The 15,281-nt window shown below is 37.7% G+C and overlaps 1 protein-coding gene across 17 annotated transcripts in view; it reads right to left on the reverse strand.

Annotated features, from left to right (window-relative positions):
• DOCK3 (dedicator of cytokinesis 3) overlaps positions 1–15,281 on the reverse strand; it is a 217,965-nt gene that overhangs the window by 60,002 nt on the left and 142,682 nt on the right. For all 17 annotated transcript variants that reach the window (XM_075762879.1, XM_075762876.1, XM_075762869.1 and 14 more), the window contains 7 exons: positions 9,884–10,046; positions 9,285–9,391; positions 8,683–8,854; positions 7,898–7,995; positions 5,813–5,896; positions 5,358–5,458; positions 3,941–4,022 (listed from right to left, as the gene is read on the reverse strand). In XM_075762879.1, coding sequence (XP_075618994.1) covers positions 3,941–4,022; positions 5,358–5,458; positions 5,813–5,896; positions 7,898–7,995; positions 8,683–8,854; positions 9,285–9,391; positions 9,884–10,046 — 807 coding nt within the window. The remainder of the gene's footprint in view (positions 1–3,940; positions 4,023–5,357; positions 5,459–5,812; positions 5,897–7,897; positions 7,996–8,682; positions 8,855–9,284; positions 9,392–9,883; positions 10,047–15,281) is intronic.

The raw sequence follows: 15,281 nt of genomic DNA on the forward strand, positions 1-15,281 counted from the left end.
TAGTAGAATGAGAATTTGCTCTATGACATGACTAGATTTAAGTCTGAATTTGCAATCTAAACATCTTTAAAATTGTGTAAATGGCATTATTCAGAACTCCATTTATCTGGCAGCAGTTTCAATGAAGAAAAATACGTTGTTCTGTGCAGCCCTTAACAAGCTTACCAATCTATCAGGGATTCTCACGGACACTAATAAGGCAATGTGCAATATACGCAAGAATATGCAATGTTATGTTGTAAGCTTTAGAATGCTACAGCTTTAAGGATAGAGAATGGGAATGCGAAATTCCTCATAAAGCCATCACAGATTTCAAAATGCCACTGATACTTACAGCCTTTTTTTTTTTTTTTCTGGGAATGATGATAGCTTTGGTACTTTGGCAGTACATTATTTATACTTCTGTACTAAAACATCTCCCACTGAAGCTTCCTTACACCAAAGAACTTCATCAGGACATAACACTTTTTATTTCTGGATAGTTTCCAGACAAAGGTCAGTCGGTTCACAAGTCAGCTCTTTAAGGTTAGCATCTCTGCTGCTAACACCAAATACAGCAAGTCAAGTGCTTGTACAAGCTGTTTTATAGGTTTGGTACAGACGACCGTAACTCTAACCTGAAAGCTCATAACTTCAATGTGAAGCTTATGTTTTGCAATGAATCAGAGGATTTATGTATGAAATTCTGTAATTCTCTGTTGCAAGTGAAATGGCAGGCTTTCAGAGACACTCCGCATCCTTAGCACAGACAACCTAAACTGTTGCCTAGAATGATCCCACAAAGGCAGCTAACTGAAGAGTTTATTGTGTTTGCAGACACGTGGCTGAGATGACAAAAACACAAACCAAGTCTCGTTAGCACAAATCAGGACTTGCACTAACTGACTCTTACTACTCAGAAAATCACAAATATGATGCATATGTGTGCCTAAAGACATAGAAGTACACTGAAATAAAATTCAAGCCTTCTATTATATTTGGCATGATATAAAAAAAAATCAGTATCAAATTAAAGGAAGTTTCTTAAAAACATAGTCTGTATGCGTGTTCACACAATAGGTGAGCGCACACCACGCACCTGTGACCAGCACTTAAAGACTTATGGTACCATCACATGCAAAACTTAAATGGACAAGCAGCATCAAAACCTTATTTCCTCTCAACCAAACAACCCCTAAATTCTACAAGTGGTACTCCAGGAGAGTCAAGAAAAGGAGTAAGAAATGTGCATATAGATAACACATCTCAAAGAACTTCCACTTACTAATGAGTAACCTTCCTTCCTTCTCTGAGTGTTCATATGCACGTTCACTCTGTGAATACAGGAATAGCACATCTCAACTTGCACAGATTACCTGGTGATTGGTTGCAATGTCCCAGGAGAATTAAAAGCAGAAGACCACTATGACAAAAGCAGCATCAGTTAGAAGCTTCTGTGATAACACAGGTAAAAAAAGTGGAGAAATTGTGGTTATTCTGCAGGTCTAATGGATAGAGGTGGTCTTTAGAGACACTTGAGCCTTCAAGGATTATGTTTGGACAACATTTGATGGTTTTACTGTAGCACATTCATAAATGCAGTGAACAGTCTTAGGAACAGTACAGCTGCACATCTGGACTCATCTGTTGCAGAGATGAAGTCTGTTCAGTTCAAACAAAAGGCAAACTGTACCCGATGTTCAGAGCATGAACAGATGAACCAACCTTGTATAGAGCTGCTTTAAGAAAAAGCACAGATTAGTTCCCTAGCTCAAGAAACCCAAAGATCACTTTAGAAAGTATCTGGAGTATGTAGAATGGGTAACCTTGTCATAAGCACAGTGTATATAAATAGGATTAGCTCTGAGGGTCTGAATCTCTTTCACTGTGCTAACCAAAGTGAATAAAAGCCATTTTCAGTAGCCTATGAGTACCCATTCACCATTCAAGAGCAGCTAACAAACTCTTCCTGCTACTGTCAATGTATTTTTTTCCAGAGAAGAGCGTGCTTGCTTCAAGAAGCATCTACTATATAGTTTTAAGAAAAGAAGTGCAAAGGTTCAAGTGAAGGTACCAATTTGAGTCTTGGGAGAACAGATAGAAGACCTAGGGCAAAGTTCAAGGCATCAGCAACAAAAGAAGGAGCAAGTCCCACAAACAGGCTGACCAGGGTGGAACAATTACAGCTACATCAGCAATTTTCCGGTATTAGAAAAAGCAAGACTGTAGAACATGTAAATCACCAAATAAGGTAATTATTTCTGAATGAGGTAATTAATAAGTCCAGAGACAGACTGGTCTTAAAAGCAACAGACCGACTTTTTTTTTTTTAAATTCAGGGTGAAGAAAACAATTTGGAGGAGTCCCCAGTCTCAAAAGGCAGGCTGAGAATATAATTCCACATCTTTCATTCACTAGTTCCCTGGCTGGCATGGCTCAGAAAGCACGTTCAGGGTTTTGAAGACATCAGCTGGGAAGACTAACCCTTTCTGTATCATTGATTCATGTAAAGGCCCACAGTAATGGTATGCAGTACCTCAGAGTCTCTAAAAAAAAGTTTGATGCCTGTTCTGTGTGGTTCAGCTCCAGAACACTGATATGAAGATGTGACTTCCTGAGGAAGAAAAGGTCTTGCTTTTTCAGTGGGTTCCTCAATCTAGGCAAAACCCACCAAAAGGAAGGATGAGAATGGAAGCAAAAAGAGTAAGTTGATAATTTCTTGAAAAAACATGTTTGTCCCATTTTTAACATTCTCTGTGAATCTGTGGTTGAAGAGTCTTACAAGTTTCCAACTATGTATATATCTACAAAAGACAAAGTAAACACTGATATAATGCCCTTCTAAGTCTTAGGATATGATCTTAACAGGAGTATCTTGAAAGCTCATTGAGGGCTTTTTTTTTTTTATTGATGCCATAACTTTTCAAATAGAACAAAGATTCTCAAAAAATAAAAATTACTTCCTCAAAAATATTGACTAAATTAGACTAAAGGAGGCAAACCAAAGAACAAAAATGCCACAAGAAAGAAAAAGCCATAATAAAGTCTGAAAGGTATGCCAAGACACAAGCATAAATACACGTACAAAGAACAGCCTGTGTGTATGGGGGTGTACTTCACCTCTGATACACTTCACCTATTTGTACTGATGGGAAAAAGTGAGGAAAAGAAAGTGCTAATCTCTGCCGCTGCCACTAGTTCTAAAAGTGCCCAGACTCAAATATTTGGACATAAGCTTACTCACAGAAAGAAGGTACAGATGGACACTCACTCAAAGAAAAACCTCTTCCTGCAAATTTGGAATGCTGTTGTTATGTATTTGACACAGTATCTTTCTATCCTACAAGTACACATGGTAAAACTAGTACTTGAGTCTCTGATTTCTCTGTAGCAGCACCAAAAATATTCCTTTGGTTTCACACATCATTAGAAAGCTGTCCCCTTCTGAAAGATCATACTCTCATCATGGAACTGTGATTCAGGTCCTGTGCAATGACAGTTGTTACAATTTCCTTCCAGTTAAAGGCTCATTTATCTGCTTCTTAAAGTACTCCAGAACTTCAGCCAGTAATACAATGAAGCTGTGTCGCAGCCAGAAATGAAAAGCATATCTTTGATTCGCAGCACCTGTGCCTAATACATTTCAAATAACGGCTTCTTGAAGTACAAGCTGTAGGCCACATATATACATATGGCCAGGTCATATACACTCCGTGTAAGTCCCACTTCAGTTCTCCACAGGGCTTCAGAAGGACTTAAGGAGACATAATTCTTCCATTTTTTTCTGCACAAGAGTGGATCTCCCCCTAAAATTAAAATTTTGGCAAAACATATATATATTAAAAAAATCTGGTTAAATAAGAAGTCAGTGCCAGGCTACCCTTGATTTTATTTACAGCTCCCCCAGCCCTTTTGCAATCACAGATGGATCAGACACACAAATATTCTGTTGCATACCTACCCTCATTGCTTCCTGGATGTGGTCTTGGCGTACAAGCTCAGCTGAACGGTCCATGTACCACTTCAGACATCGGATCAGCTCTCTGAATATAACAAACAGTGAAAAGAAGAGGAACCTTCAGCACTTTTAAAAAATCAGTCAGGGAACAAACATTTTGAGTTTAGGGTGGAATCTATAAAATAGTCCCATTTCACTCCATTTCAGTGGTCAGCTATAGCTGTCCTAGCTACTGAACTGACATAGTATGTATGTTTATTTAAGTTTTGAAACCAGAAAATAATTTCTTTTCTGTAATTGACTTAGACCATTTGGAACACTAAGAGAACATCAGAAAGATGTTATTAAAGAGATAGCTTTGGTAAAGGCATGCAGTATAGTTCTGAGATCAAAACATACAATTTTGTTTGTTTGTTTTGGTAAGAAACTCCAGATCTCCTTCCTCTAAGCAAGCAGGTTTTAGAAACTAAGATCACATAGAAAATACACACATCCGTTTCCCTAAGTATGCAATACTGTTTGGACTAACTTAAGAGTTGTATTAAAAACATGTTCTTTTTCAGACATCAGACAACCAAAAATCATTTGTTTTATCTGAAAGAGGTGATAAGTAACACAAAGCAGCACACCTTTTTATCCTCTGAACATGACTATGTCTTCTAGTGTTGCATGATATCTACAGGTTTTTACCTGCCATTGACAGAATAATTTTTTTTTTTAATTACACCAAAATGTGAATGCCTTAAAGCAATCAAAACCAATTATAAGCTTGTTTTTAATAGTTTATTGTGTCCAAAGATAGAATATCCTCAAAGGTACAAAAGAAATGGTCTAAAAGAAAGGAAAAACAAACCCCTGAATGATAACTGTTACTGCTTTCAAAAATCGGTCTTCCTGTCATGCAAAACTCAAAAAAAGAAGACTAGAAAATAAGGCAGAATCTTCAAAGTGAAAATCGAGTTTTGGGTCTACTGAAATTATACATTTACTCTAATTGAACAGAACATCATCTTATCTGAACACCTGTCTATTTTGGAAGAGGAAATTACATTAGGTCTCTAAGCTTTCACGCAAGTCTTGTATCCAAACATCCTCCTTAAGACAAGAAATGTGTATGTTCTTGGTAGGTCATTTGTACAGACTGAGAATGAGTTGTTGCTGAGTGACAGTGTCTCTTCAGTTAAAAAAATCCAAAGTGAGGTCTGCCAGTTCAGAAAGGCAAGATGAATTCCAAGTCTGCTCGTTCTTAGCCACGGGTGACACTCAGCAGCTTTTTCTCTGTAACTGTGCTGGAAAACTTTAATCTGAGTAGTTCTACTTTTGAAAACCACTGCTAACACAAAGGCTATGATTCTGATGGTGACATCATTCAATTGCTTGCTAACAGTGTCTCTTAAAGTGATGGATAAACAAAACCTACTTGTAAGCCAGTGCTCCTGCAAAGTGCTTCTGAATGTAAGTGTCCATCACAGGTCGAAAATGAAAATACTTGCTGTCACGCAGCAGATTTATGATGAATACCTGTGGGAGGTGAAAAAGTGAGCCCATACTAAAGGAAACTGCACATTGTTGCCAAGTTGCTATAAACAAGTTACACAAGCTAAGGAGCAATAAAATACATGAGTTTCTTTAAAGAGTCAGAGTTGTGTTATTAGATGGTGGTGTTCGCTTCTCCCAAGTGACAGCAAATATCACTGTCCTCGGATGTGCTGAGGCTATCCTGCCCTCCTCACCCAAGATTATTACAGAAAACATAAGGCTGGATCCAGCTGAATATTTCAGATTTCACGGAAGTAAAGTACTAGCAACATGAAAATAAGAAACTTAAAACTCACTGACCATGAGATAAAGAAAAGTAACAATTCAGCAGCTTACCAAAGACTGAAAGACCAGCAGACCATACTTTTCTGTGTTGTCATCCAAAACTACAAACAACGTGTCGAGAATATCTTGTAGGAACTAAAATGACATGAATAAAGAAAGAATTTCCAATTCAACTGTATTAAAATAAGGTTATTTCGCCCCTGCTTTTGTTATTTCATACATGGTGATATCTTTGTGAAACACTTGCCAAGGACAAACCAGTTCAGGTTCATCCATATCATATGACAGATTTTAATTTGTTTTTACTAAGAAAATTTTTTCTCTTTACAAGCAATATTTCTAAACAAAAAATGACAGAAAACAAACAAACAAAGAAACGTGTACCACATGCCTGATTTGCAAATATCAGCCTTCAGCTTTCACTGTCGGCTGACTGAAGTGATGCCTAACAGTAGGAAAACAACTAACTTTCTTTCTCATGCCATTAGACTGTATCAGATACTGTTGTTCATCAGTTTTAAGGGTTGGAAGCACATTAACTAGTGCTTCAAATTCTGTTGAATGTTGAAAACTGTTGTTATGTGTCAGAGAGTAAGTGTTAATTGGGTCAAGTTACATACTGCCAATTGTTTCTTCCATCCCTCAGACTGCGGCTTACTGAATGCTGACAATTCAGTGATTTTCCTTCCTGAAAGCACAGTCCTCAGAAAGGATGACTGTGAAGAAGAATGCTGAAGATCAAGTCAACTGCACATTCTCTCATGATTTTTTAATCTATTCTAATTGAATTTCTGATGTGGAAAACAAGAAATAAAACATAACAATTTATGAAGTCTCTGAAAGGATAAAATTTGGGGTTTTTTCTGAATTACTGCATTCTGTTCTTCATATCCCAATGCCCAATGGCAGCTGATTTAGGGAGGGAATCAATTAGTTCTCCCCTTGGAGTAATTTAATCCTTTTCTTTTTATGCTTTTCTCTATAAAAACCAGGTACTTTTACTACCCTGCAAACAAAGTGTACAAAACATGACATTCTAGAAAAATTCCAATATAAGCTGGGTATTGCCCTCTTCTGTTACTGTTACAAAGTTATCATGGAGATTAACATCCAAGATATGGCAACATTCAAATGAGTTACAGTGAAGTGGTTTTAATCATAAACTTGTAGTTAAGTGATGGGATTTCTCTTTGGTTTCTTCTCTGTAGTTGTTTGCCATTACAAATTATGTCCTTTTTCTTCTAGATTTATAGAAATAGATTCTATGGAGAATTCTTAACACACCTAAAATTATCAGAGGGATATCTGGAACGCACATATTTTTGCTGAGACCACAAGTATTCAAAGACATTTTGACGTTCCCTTGACGTAAGAAAATTCAGGTCACACAAAGGATTGGCGCGTAGAGCTACAGTGGTTACAGAACACGGTGAAGTGATCAGGTAGGAGGTAGCTTACTGCTGGATTAGACACGCTAGAGAGCAACTGGTGCTCCAGGCAACAGCTCCACTTCACAGTGCTGGGACAGGAAGATGGTTTTGCAGCGTGGTTCATTGGCCACTGAGCAAAACTGAACTTTCAAGGTTTCACATTTCTTTCTCCTCTACACGGACATTTAGAACATATTTGCAAAATAGAAATATAGATCAACTCCAGTAGCTGTTTGAAAAGGCCAGGTTTTCTGAGTCAGCTCTATTTTCTTCACTCTAGAAGCTTAACGCTTCAACCAGCTCAACGCAATCGCAGAGAATGTCCTTTAGGAAATACTATTGGAGGATGGAGATCTGCCCAGAACACCGCTGCCAGGGGCTATGCCTGCATCAGCAAGCGCGGCTTAGCGGGAGTGGGCCTACAGAGCGGAACAGTTGGTGCCGAGGACCTGATACTCACAGTGCATGCAGGTGAGGGAATTTTCGTGAGGATTAGCTCTGTCTTGATCCCAAGGACTAACTATCCATTAATTTTTGGAGTGTATCTTCCTGTTCGGTTTTATGTCAAAATAAAATCCCAGTTCACACACTCTGAGAATTCACAGCGTGAATCAAAAAGTGCAATAAGAGGGAACGTTCAGAAGTGCAGTGCAGGTCTGAATTCACTAACACAGATGCATCCAGAGATTCTTAATTCACGTAGTACCTTAACAATTTCCTCGCCACTGACATGTCTCAGTCTTCCTAGAATATCCATCACACGATCTGGGTAAGCTTTCCATTTCAGTAGGGCAAGCAAATCCACTGCAGAATGGTAAGAGAAAGAGCTAGAATCCATATGCAGAGGGAAGAGTGGCAACCCCAGACCCACCAGAGATTCATTACGTTACAGTTCGGCTCTTGTTGCAGTTACACTTCTCGGGGCGGGGGGTGGGGTGGGGAATTAGGGGGAAAAAAAAGGAAAATATGGAGTAAGTCCAATACTACTAATAAAGAAATGAATTGAGGAATGGTAAAATACTTTAAAAAGAGTAAAGATTGCATTCTTCACTATGTGACTTGACACTGCACTGTGGACAATCCATGTTTGTCTTCTCATGCCCTCAGGGACATTGCTGTAACAAATTTTTGTTTACTTAGTAGCTCTGTAACAGCCGAACAAAACAAACTTTGGATTGTGCAGAAGTGCTAACACTGAATTTTTTGTTCTTCAACCATTTAATGAAAATTAACTTTGCTTTAACATATTACCCTCCTCTTGCGCTTGCAGTAATGCCTGTAATTTCTCTGCCATCTGTCAATATCCTTATTTCCTCAAAAAAAGTTTCTGCTCATTTCAATAGTGTTAGTAAAAAAACCCAACAGCTTACATATAAGGAAATTATAACAAAGGAGTACTTAAGTAAAATAAACAGAGCACAGGCATACCCATCATCTCTCTTTTTCATAATCCCTGTTGCCTTGGGCAATTTTGAAGGCTGATCTACTTACCATTCTGGGTCAGTTTGGTAGAGGAAAGCTGTGTGGAGACTGAAAAGGTCTCTTTGGTGCTGCGCTGGAAAATGAGGCTGGAAGGAATGTTGGGGCAGCCATTGTAGTCCTCTTTGCAGCAAGGCAGCCCCAGGTACAGTGCATGATTGTTGAAAGTGCTGTTCTCATCACACTGCAGGTACAGGGCAGGAAACAGAATTGTACCTAGTCTGTCTCATTCTGCACACTCACACCCTGACAGCAGTTGCCTAACAGTGCTGTTCCTGATCTTTTGGGTGCACAAAACCACTTCTCAGACTAATGCCATAGACTGGCAAAACCGCGGAATGCTCATAAACGCTAGTATGTTTGAATTCAAAATAGATAGGATTAGCAGGAGATAAATTATCATTATCTGAAGGGAAAAAGTAAGCTGTACCTAGAATAGAAGGGTCCATCCATACCTAGTCACATGATTTTGAATTTATAAAGTTTTGAAATTACTATTAATCTGTTCCATACATAGTTCTAATGAGGGGAAAAAAAGATAATATAATGACCATTACTTATTCAAACTGAAGTAGAGATGAGTAGGTGAAAAGTCTGCAGAGAAGAACTGGTACCTTATAAACATAAAGCTCATGGATATCATCAGACAAGGTCGTGCCATCATCTCTCATCAATGGAGTGAATGCAAAACCAAAGAGCTTCTTTTCTCCCTTGTCTTTTGCTGTAGCAAGAGACAGAAATACGGAATCATATTTGTACATTTTCTGTCTGTCCACACATACCACAACATTATCCAGTATTTACAAAAAGCATGCAGGTTACATAAGAAACAACATATAATATACTAAGTCTAATTCTATGCAAGTGATCAACAAGCCTCAAAACAAACACAAACATGCTGAACATAGTAAAATATCAAATACATATGCTGTAAAGAAAACTTTCTACAGGAAAACACACCAAAAGAACAGCAGGGGAGAACATCTGCAAACTGTTTTGCCCTGCACTGATTGCTCACAATGTTTTTAATGTGCTGTTTAATACATCTAGCAACCGGCTAATGAGCAGTGCACCTTCACTGCATTTTAGGTTGACATCCCTTTCCTGCTTTCAGGAAAATGTTACTGGTGAGTAACAGCCTCATCCAACTATAAATTGACAATTGAAAGACCTCAGCTTTTTTAGCTTTCTCCTGGTTATATTTTGCACTCACTGGAGCAATGTCTGAACTCAAACCGGAGGTGAGACCCACGGAACCTGTCTATAGGGATGGGCAACTTGATGATTTCCCCCCATCGAGGGCTGTTATTGTGGTAAAGGACAAAAGAGTGGTATGCACTCCTGCTTGGCTCTCCAGAGCCCAGGCTGATGCAGTCCTGGAACAAAAAAAAACAATTTAAGATTAAAAGACATCACATCACTACCGATGAGTCATTTTATTACACGGTGATAACCTTTATATAATTCACATCTTTCTGTAGACATACAGGACGAGTCAGAAGCAGAAACTCGGACACAATGAAACCTGAAATTTTTGAAGAGATCTTCAAACTGTGTTTTGGGTCAAAGGATGAGCTAGGATACCTATGATACTGGATGAATTCCAGTATCTTAAGTTATTATTTAAGCTAAGTTTTCTATCAAGCATAGGCTAGATACAATAAACACATAAATCCAAATATATAAAGACAAGTCCAGGAAAAGACGTAAGAGGGCCACCACTTGTAACATTCAACTTTTCTGAAAATATCATTTAATCAGATTTCTGCTTCAGCATCTCAGTTCAGAAACGATACACAAACTTTTCAAGCTCTTAATGTTGGTCTTTTGAAACTACAAGCATCCAGCCTCATCAAGTATCCCATAGAATTCTGATCGAATTATTTTATTAGTGGTAAGCAAAGAATTTCTGCTAAATAGTCATCAGCTAAACATATAATGGGATCTAAATTTCTGCTTTTAGATATAAAAAGCTCAGAGGTCTTGACCAATCCATGTCTTCTCAAAATACAGATGAAGAAAATCATGAATTGATATTATTTAGGAAATACAGAAATCCTTAGTAAGAATATGAGCAAAGGAAGTTAGGAGAAATAGTGAAGTCCTGAAATAAGGGCAGTACAAGGTCCTTTGTGCTTCTTGCTCCATGTCTTCATTACATTTTTTTATATAAGCACTAACCCATGTTCTAGACCTAGCACTTACAAAGTGATCCAAAAGATGTGCTATCTTATAAAACCATGGAGAAAAAAAGACACCTTAGAGATTCTTCAGTTTAGCATCTCTAAGGATACTGAATCCAGGAAGAAACAGAGGCTAAGCAGCCCTAGAATGACACATGCAATATAAATTCTGACAAAGAAACACCCCACATGGAATAGTATCCCAACAAGAGCTACTAGTCATTTCCCCAAGGCATCTCTAAATTCTATTCCCAGAAAATACCAACAATGTGGATTTGATTTTTTTCATCTGTATTCAAGAGACTATCAAGTCAAGTATATCCCATTAATCAGACCCATTTAGTTCGGCCTGTGGTAATATTCTTCTGGCTTCAAGAAAGTTAACAATTTCTGAAAAAGCCCAAAAAGAAAGAAAAGTTCTCTGGAATTTTGGGATTCAATGGACGAAGAGCCTCCTGGGGCAGAGATTCATTACAAAGGCTCTAATCCAAACTGAGCAACTGTAGCATATACTCAGAAAACTCAGTTCTCTCAAGTCTTAGTAACCATATGGTATAAAACAATCACATAAAGGTGATTGTTTTAATACAGCAACAAGAATTAACTGTTGCAGATATTAACAGGTTGGAGTGAGAGTAGTGGTGGCAGTACAAAAAACAGAATGCCTTTAACATCCCCGTTACATTTTTTGGTAAGTGTAACTTGTTTGGCTTCAACACAGCAATTCCAAAACCTCGTTCTGCATTAGGTTCTTAGGAACAAGTAAAATAGTATTTATTTCTTCTATAAGGTACAGTCAAAATTCAGATTTTAACGTGAGCTTTTTTCTGTTGCCTCAAAAAACTCCCCGCCTTGGCAGACAAATGGTCAGTCTTTGAATGCTGTTTCCTGCTATAAACGTTAAGTAAATGAACAGGCGAAGAGTCTTTTCTTCTCGTTGTTAACGTGGTTTCTATGTATTTATATTACAATCTATAGTCTGAGGAAGGAGGATTGTTTAATCTTTAATTCTGAATTGTGATCTGCAAAATATAAACATGAAACTAGCCTCCATACACCTAGATACCACGAGAGCCAAATATGTGGGTGAATTAGAGGGCAAAGGCAAGTAAGGGAAGCTAAACCAGAAGAAGTATCAGGTAGTAATTTTATCGTTTAAGGTATGGCCTGCAATCAATAAGATGTTCCTGCTGCTGGAACAGAAAGAGGAATAAGTGAGAAACGTGTCGAGGTTTTTTATTTTTCAGACTATGCTGAAAGATACTAACAATTGAGTAAGAGCATTTTGAAAAGGAAATACTCATTTTCATTTCAAACAGCACTGTATTCTGGGCCTAATTTCACTGCTTTCAGTAGGACTGTTTTCTGGACCAAGATACACTCATCAGCAGTAAGGATTTGAGACAGACAGAATATTCTCATTAACACTGTGTATGGTTCTGCTGAAGTCTTCACAAAGGCATAATTCAGATTTGGATTGTGCTGCTGCTGAGGAAAAGTTTAGAGATTTTATTCTATTATCAGATGAAAATTTTGTGGCAAATTCCCCACTGTACTGTGTAACTCAGCACACACCTTCTCATTTGGCAGTCTGCTTCGGAAAGGCCGCAGGTCAGGAACAGCAAAGGATATTTCAACCAAGAACAGTAGTGCTTTGGGGTCAATGATTAAATGTTCAGTGTTCTACCCACACTATTGTAAGCTTGAATTGGAGTTTTTTATTAGCTTCTCCACTGTATCACCTACTGAGAGTTATTAAATTAACATCATAATTAGACAAATGAAATAGAAGAAAGAAAACAGCTACACTTGATTGTGAAAGCAACCGCGGGTCATGCAAGTGATCATTCAGGGGACAGGGAACCCAAACAAAGCAATTCCCTTCACCAGGAGTGCACTGAGCTCTGTGCAACACACACCTTATTCTTCGCATTTATGTTAAAATGTTATTAGACTCCTCTTGTTGCAGTCTTTAGTATTTTCTTTTAGCTTATGCTGAATGATTGAAATGAAAGTCCTAATCTAGCAGCCTCCTTACAGTTGCTTCATTTAGGAATGAAATTATATTCTGTCTTTGGGTGAAACCAGCTCCCTCCTAATGGAAAACGGCAAGTCATCACACACTGCTCTTGGTGCCCGTACCAAAGATTACATAAACTAGATGGTTTCAGTGAAAAATAAGCCATCTATGGTTTAAAACTAAATTCCTAATAAGAAAGGTAAAGCAGTATCCATTTAGTGGCATACTCAAATAACCCAGACTAACAGTCCTGTGTTAAGGTTTAGGTAAATGGACACCTAGGCTTCCCAAACCAATTGCACAGGTGGGATGGTCAGAACTGATGGAATTCTTTGTTCTCAGGGCTTTTCACCTGAACCATGGGAAACATTTTGAGCACAAACTTTGCCTGTATTCTGCAGCAGCAATCTGCATTCTGAAAGTTGAGACAAACTGGAAATCTACAGTTTAAGGAGCCGAATTCTTATAATTTTCTGGGCATTTCTATAGACTTAGAGCAGCCACATACACTTAATAGGGTCAATTGTCTTCTGTAAGGACAAGGACATTACCACTGAACAGTAAGATGGCCCACTAAGTTAGAAGGAATTCCAGATGATTGTCTCGTTTGCTTTAACTTTGGTAGATGAATTTGCAGAATTTTTAAATCATGTAGAAACTATGGCAGTGACGAAAAAAGAGACACAATTAGTTTGCAAATTCAGTTTACGTAGCTGCTTCTTTCTGTCATGCACACGTCATTATTCCTTGAAATTGTCACTTAACACTTCTGAACTATGCCTCTATATTCAGTTCAACTGATACTCAGTTTTTCGTGTTATTTTTCTACTTCTGCAGTTAAGAGAGAACACAAATGTATCTAAGCAGTGAGGAGGAGTTCAAATTAAAGGGAAGGAGAGTTCAGCTTCTATTGTCCTTGATGGCCTTTTACTTATTTTTTAGTAGATACTCAAAGGTAAGCTACTGTATTTCCTACATAGAAAAATTCTAATGTCTGCATGCTTGAAATACAGTGGATCTTGGGCATCATTAGATGTCATGAACCAAAGATCTCCCTGACGTAAAAGAAGTTGTCTTTGTTGCTTTGACTGCAACTATACTGAGGAGCAAGAACATAAAAACTGGTAGAAAGATTATCTTTTAAGTATGTGGTTTAAATTTAAAAAACACAAAAGATCCTTTATATGTAAAGTCTCTCCTTTATGATAAATGTTCACATGATTTTTTTCTAAACACATTGACCACTTTTTACTAGTCGTTGTTTGTACCATATCGGCTCCACTATCCCACGTAAAGGCCTGAAGGCCTGTTACAGTAGTAATAACAACAGGCAAAGGTAAGAAAAAGAGAACTGGTCTCTGTGAATGACTGTTCCAACCAAAACCACTGAAGAAGTTAAGACTGGTAACGTCTAGAAATTACATGGATTTTATACTTAATCATTAGCCACAGTTACAGTATAATTAGCTACCATTATTTATGTTAGCATTGGAAGATGCTGATATTGCAGCTTGGAGGGTGAAGACCTACATTGGTCTTTGGCAGAGTGCTGTGAAATAAAGTGATGATCAAAAATATGTTACTCAATTTGAAAGGTGTGCCTAATGCAATTAAACAGGAAAGGGTCGTGATCTTCTTGCAACAGCTATGAGCACAAACCAGTTCCTTACAAGAGATATACTTTACTTTTCATGAAATCACAAGCAATTGTAGCAATAAAGGAAAATTTCTCCTTTCAATTAAAAAAAAAAAAGATTGTGGCAATGAGTTTGGTACACAAGCACTTTGGTGTTTAGACTCTTCAACAATAATGGCTACAAAGGCCATTTTATTGCAGTAGAGGTAAAAAAGAAAAGGTAGGAGGAAGTTATTTCTGATCGATGTTTATGTCGAAAAACTTCCGTTTACTTCTCTATCCTCACACCCTCCCACCCCACACCAAGCTGACTTATCTACCTTCTTCTCTTCAATAATACTAAAAATAAGAACAAAGGAAAAAAAGAAAAACACTAAACAACACCATCCACAGCCAGAATGGAGCCATCCCAGGGTGAAAGTCAAGATCTTGGAAATAAGGCAACTCAAATTTATTTTCCAAAACTACATTCAGTACTGTAACTCCAACAACTCCAATTTAAAAGTCTCTCTTGTAATCACATTTCATCCTGTTGTATGGCACGCATTATTTAATTTTAGATATGTGTCATATACTCTTCAGTTCTTTCTGACTACAGTTATGCTAAATTTTCTTTTCACTATAGCCACTAACATCACATTTTGAAATTACAGAAGATTTTTTGTTTCTGAATATTTTCTTCAAGTCTCCTATTCCCATATGAGGGAGGTGCTTCAAACTCTTTCAAATATATAACTGACCACTTCCTTCATCATAATATAGTTTAAAAACT

Source organism: Balearica regulorum, chromosome 10 (assembly GCF_011004875.1).
Source record: "Balearica regulorum gibbericeps isolate bBalReg1 chromosome 10, bBalReg1.pri, whole genome shotgun sequence".
NCBI classification, from domain to species: domain Eukaryota; kingdom Metazoa; phylum Chordata; class Aves; order Gruiformes; family Gruidae; genus Balearica; species Balearica regulorum.